General features: G+C 38.1%; 1 protein-coding gene across 1 annotated transcript; it reads right to left on the minus strand.

Annotated features, from left to right (window-relative positions):
* Positions 1-2,319: 2,319 nt before the first annotated feature.
* On the minus strand, positions 2,320-6,034 carry LOC117811815 (engulfment and cell motility protein 2-like). Its single transcript, XM_034682293.1, is given in 7 exon segments — positions 2,320-2,887; positions 2,890-2,902; positions 4,836-4,913; positions 5,025-5,107; positions 5,289-5,396; positions 5,506-5,618; positions 5,865-6,034. Coding segments are annotated over 7 exon segments (741 nt in total). The 5' UTR covers positions 6,026-6,034; the 3' UTR covers positions 2,320-2,702.

Consider the following 6,034-nt stretch of genomic DNA (forward strand, 5'->3'; position numbering starts at 1 on the left):
GCAAGAACAAATGAATATTATGATTTTCAAATAAGTTGACAGGATATTAAATGGAATGAAAATATCATGACACTATGAATTAGAAACTGACATCAAGCAATAGTTCTGTCATTTTTACCTTTGCTTACATAGCACACAGTACTGTACACTCGTATTATAGATGAGCAGAACTGAGTCCCTCAGCTGAACCTGCTCCTTTTGTTTGAGGGGTGGGCTGCCACATTTACATAACAGACCATTACTAACTCAGAAACTCTTTAGTATATGCAGTGTGATTTAAAAAAAAGAGTCCAAAATTAAGCTTTAAAACTCCTGCATCAAACACTCCTGGAATGTATGGTAAGGTTGTTGGAGAAAATGTCTGATACCAAAAAAAAACACTATTCTGTGACTATAGTCAACCAGAACCCAAATAAGAATTGACAAGCAGTACTTAAACAACAAATAAATAGTTTACAACACATTATAACATAGCTGTAGCAGATACAAGGATATTTTAAGTGTTCATTAATTTTTTATAAACTAAGTTTAACTTCTTCTGCAATACATTTATGACAGGTGTCTGAACTGTAAATTAATCTCTATAGTTATCATACACATAATGTTTTATTAACCCTGAAATACACTTGAAGTTTAAATCTTGCTGTACGAGTCACAGTGTAAGGTTCATATACATATGTAATAAATGCTTTATAACACGTTTTTTGTTTTTTTACTTCATTGATTGTAAACTATTTGAGATATGTATATAAATATATATTATACATACATCTAACAATGCTACTGTGGTATTAAGCATTAATATCAGGGTCCTGAGTTTATACTCAGCTAAGAAGCTTCTTCATACTGACATCATTAAACATGTAAAAGCTTCCTTATTTCTGCTAAAACCATGACATTATTCAACACAAATTCAAATACTGCTTGTTAATCCTAACGTTATGAGAAATATAAAATGAGTGTATGACCGATAAGGCATGGAGTGACTATGGGTCATCAATAAAAGGTTCTATCATTCATGTTCTTTAATGTGCTGCATGTTAAAGCTTTTGGCCCTGACTGTCATGAGCATCAAGCTTATATTTGTTTTCTTGCCATGTGCCAACATACATCATACACAACTGTCAAAATCTGTGCTCTCAGACATGCAAACAACAAAGACTCTCTCAGACCCTCGCAGTATGTAAGGGCAACATATTCTCTAATAATAACAAGTCTCATAAATAATGGAATAACAGAAAATGGATTCGCAAAAATGTTTTAAAAGTCGCTTTTAAATATGACAACAAAAAACATCTGGTGTGATAGCTTTCAATAAGAATGTTTACTGCTTTCTTGCATAACATCAGTCTAACTTTCTTGGGTTTTGAAGCCATTATATGACAAAAACAGTCTCTAAAGTCCCTGTTAGAATATTTTACTGGTTTCATAGAGACTGAAATTAATACTTAAGCCTCTCAACAACCTACTTAAGCAAATAGGCCATCAGTGACAAAACTGGTTATTTCTGTACTTTAATTTTGAATGCCTGAAACTCTGCAGGTGGGGATTTGTTGGTGTCAGACAGGGTGATCAAAGGAAGTTGCTGAAGCAGCTTATTTTCTAAATTCCCACAGCAAAGATTACAAGTGGAAGATACGTTTGTCTGTCTTGAGGAAGCAGGATGTTTTCTTTGTTGGAAAAAAACTATTATGCATGGTCAGGACAAAATCATCTAAGGAGTCATGAGGTACTGCTTCGTCCATGGACGGGCCAAAATTGACACAAACTGATAGTCTCTCACAGGAGCTTTAAGTGTTCCTTGGAGCTCTAAGAAAATGTGATGGTAACGTTCACTACTACAAATCAACCAATCACTGGGAAATAAAGCTTGGATTATTGTTCATTGCAATTCTATTTGTCGAAACCTGAGGCAAAGTGTGATAGGCGTGATAAAACTAACTAGATCATAATGAAAAATAGGGACTAATAACCAACATTGTTAAATCAAGCCTCTGGCTCTCTTTTCTCTGCATCCTCAAATACTGAACTGTTGATCAGATATCTTAACTTGTGTTAATAAGGTGCATTTCCCTTTAACCAGAAACATCACATTTAACCTCCTGTGACATCAAAAATCCTTTTTGAGGAGTGGCATTGAGGGAGGTGGTATGTGAGTACATCTTTCTGTGTAACATTTCACTGTACCAAGATGTAATAGAAGTAAACAAAGCATCAGAACTAAAGCAGTAGCTACCTTGACATATCTTGCCATGGGGACCAGACTGAGCAATTTGATTGCAATTTGTCTGAAATGTTCTTGAGTAAAAACTAGCAGGCTTGCATCTGTTTCCACCTTCAGGCACAGTATCCCTCATCGTTAAAGGCAGCTCTATATCTTTAAATAGCAAAGAATGAGGAATACAAATCATTGTTGCCTGGAGACTGCTGAATTCACTCACTGAATTTCTACCAGCTCCAGGAAAGCAACTCTGTAGTGGACCCTGACCTCTGAACTCCCTGTGGAGCTATAAACACATCTGACAAACTAAAGAGAATCACAAACACGGACATAGAGAAACCTCCAGGGATCTGAAATGAAGTGGAGATAAAAAATACATCTGCAGCTGAATTCATCAAAAGGTCGGGAAAACTCATTCTTGACAAAACTCACACACATGCTGAGCCCAACAAACACTCACTCACATGCTCAGGCGCACATCTCAACTGTAGTTGTAGGTGAAGTTGTACGAGCTAGGCTCCTTGGGCACAGGGGGCGGGGCTTCTGGAATTGTGATGTTCTCAAGGTCGAGGAGGCGGAGCTTCATCTCCATGCTGATGAGAGTATCTAGGTCACTGCGTGTCAGGTCACTGCCCATCTCTCTACCCAGCAGTGCACACAGCCCTCGGTCCAGATGCAGTACTGCTCGAAAAAAAAAAACACACGCTCAGGTGAATGCATAAGACTGAAAATGTGAGGTTCATTATGGTGTGTCAGAGATTCTACCATAAAAAGAGGCTTGAGTATCTTTATTTTGGTGATAGCAAACACAAAAAAATAACTTAGAGCAGCATTGGTGTATTTTGCCACTAGGGCAGCGCCAATGTGTGACACTAGAGTTCAAGTGAAAAAGTAAGAAACAAGAACATTAACAGAAAGCATGAATCAGCTTTGTCTATAATGCCTATTAGACCCACGGTCCACTTTTTGGACATTCTGGTGTAGCCAGTGACCAGTTAGCAACCGGAGAGGAGATTGTATGCTGGGACAAAAGTGAAGTAAAATTCCCCCACCAGATATTGTAAATGTCATAATTTCTTGGTTCATTAAGTCCCATCTGTTTGACTGTAATAATAAGTCATACAGGGGCATTACTCTGGTTAGCTTTAGTGGCATGGCATGGACCTGAAAATAAAAAGATGTCATTCATTTGTAATCAAGAGGACATAGAACTCCAAATCAACATCATGATGCAGATTGGTAAAGGTAAAAATGCAATCTCTGTCTGTTCAGAAAAGAGAAGAAACTAACATTTAAATGCTCATTTTTTTAATGGAGTTCCTATCTTTACTTTTTGAGCCATTAAAGTAAGCCAGAAAATCTAAAGGCTGATTGACTTTTATCAAGTGTGAAGTGTGAAGCAAATTTTGTCATTTGTTTAAATTGTTTGATTAGAGCTGATTTTCAACTGAGCTTGAGTTCTGTTATAGAAAAAAACAAGATGTTGAAGGATTACTGCAGATGGGAGCCAGCATATTTTTTTGGCATACTGCGCTTCCTGTGTCTGTTTGGCAGTTAATCAACACAGTTGCAGATCAATAGGTCTTAGCAAATTTTGGGTAAATTGCAAGATTAATTGGCAAACGCCACCAAGATAAATGGTAACAGTTAGGCAAGGCAAGGCAGCTTTATTTGAGGGCATCTCAATGTGCTTTACATTAAAACATTAAAGCATTGGAAACATTCAGACAAGCATAAAAGAGTATAATTAAAATGACAAATATAAAACAGAAAAGAAGAGGAAAATTAGAATATATTAAAAAATTACATTCAAATTTTAATTTAAAGTTAGTTAAAATGACTAAGATAGGAAGGCAGTGGCAAATAAAAAGTCTTAATCTTTGATTTAAAAGAGGTGAGAGATGGAGCAGACCTGCAGCTTCAGGGAGTGTGTTCCAGATATGTGGTGCATAATGACTAAACGCTGCTTCACCATGTTTCATTCTGACTCTAGGGACTGAAAGCAGACCAGTACCTGATCACCTCAGAGGTCTAGGTGGTTCATACAGTAGCAGCAGATCAGCAATGTATTTTGGGCCTAAACCATTCAGTACTTTATAAACCATCAGCAGGATTTTAAAGTCTATTCTCTGACAGCAGAAGCCAGTGTAGAGATCTAAGAACTGGAGTGATGTGGTCTACTTTTTTGGTCCTTGTTAGGACTCGAGCAGCAGCATTCTGTATGAGCTGCAGCGTCTGATGGACTTTTTAGGGAGTCCAGTAAAGACCCCGTTACAGTAGTCTAGTCTGCTGAAGATAAATGCATGGACGAGTTAAGTTCAAGTAAGTAAAATATTTAAACATTAGTTAGTTGCTAACTGTTATTGGGGATGCACAGGTGATGTACTGTGGTTCAAACGTTTTTTTGTTGAATAAATAATAAAATAACAAATTGATAAGCACCACTGAAAAGCTGAAAGATGCTTAAGTCTCACTTTGGTAATAACAATGGCAGAGTTGGTTGAAAACTCTCTTTGGGTGTCGGTACAAGACAACTTTTTCCAGTAGCTCATACTTCACACGTAAATAATGAAATGATCCTGTGTTTCTTTTCAAAGTCTTTCGCCTTGCTTACCTCATATTTGTTTGGTGCCACAAAATTGAGAGTTTCGTCTGGATCATAGAGGACAGAAAAGGCTAACTCCAGCACCTCCTGAGGGAAACAAACAGGAAATATAAAAGTGTTCCTTGAACAAGTGACAGAAAAGAATGAAAAGTAAAGGCATGTGAATAGAATGACAATAAAAATGAATTAAGATGTTACCTTGTTTTGTTTCAGAGCACTTTTTTCTTTCATATGAGGACAGTCTTTCCCGGTCACCACAGACTTTATATCAGAAACAGGAACTAGGAGGAATACAAAACCCACACCTTAATAATTTAGATACATTCCAGGTCAGCCTACTGACAGATACAGTGTGAACTGCCAGTGAATGTGTCATCATGTGTGCTGTCTGAAAGTGAAATAAAAAGTTATTATCTAGGAGATAGAGCCACTTGGTGAAGTAAAGATTTAAAGGTTTCTTACTCTTGTCACTTAGGAGCTCAAAAGGTACTTCACCCTGAGGTGACTCATCAAGATCCCCATAGTGCAGCACTTTGTGATTCAGCGAGAGTCTGCAGAACCAAAACTTCTCTGCAAAGGAGGAGGCAGGGAACACAGTGCTCAGCTGATAATCAACACCACCAGTGTGCACTCCCTCAGAAGTAAAAAAGCAAAGTGATTGTGTTGATACTGCATGTACCTTGCCTGCGGCGGTTCCCCAGTTTACGGAAACAGCTCCCCTCACACAGCCGGTTCAGTCGCTGTTGCTTGATGAGCTCTAAGATCTCAGGCTGAATTCTCTCCCGCAGCTCACTGCAGCACAAACACAGCATGAAGCAACACTTATGCATACAAATGTGAACAAAGCTATAACATTTATTATCTTAGGGACTGAGCAGGTTTGGATTTGAACTGAATTAAGATGCAACAAAAGTAAGAAAAATGATTAAGACTAGTCTGAAGTTGCCAAGTCTGTAAAGACAGATAATAAGGAACTACTGCAGATATGAACAGATTCAAACTATAAGGGTACAAAAGAGGTTCTGTAGTTTGACTGACATGATGGGTGGAGACTGGAAGTCATCCTGGCTCATTCTCTCTGACTGCCGCAGACGCAGGATCTCAGAATAGTTGAGTCCTCGCAGTTTATTCTTCAACTGGTCTAAAGATGACGGCTTCATGGCCAGAGCCCTGGTGATCTGCTCACGAACAACCTGCATCACCTGGTC

This window comes from Notolabrus celidotus, chromosome 1 (assembly GCF_009762535.1).
Source record: "Notolabrus celidotus isolate fNotCel1 chromosome 1, fNotCel1.pri, whole genome shotgun sequence".
Classification (NCBI taxonomy): domain Eukaryota; kingdom Metazoa; phylum Chordata; class Actinopteri; order Labriformes; family Labridae; genus Notolabrus; species Notolabrus celidotus.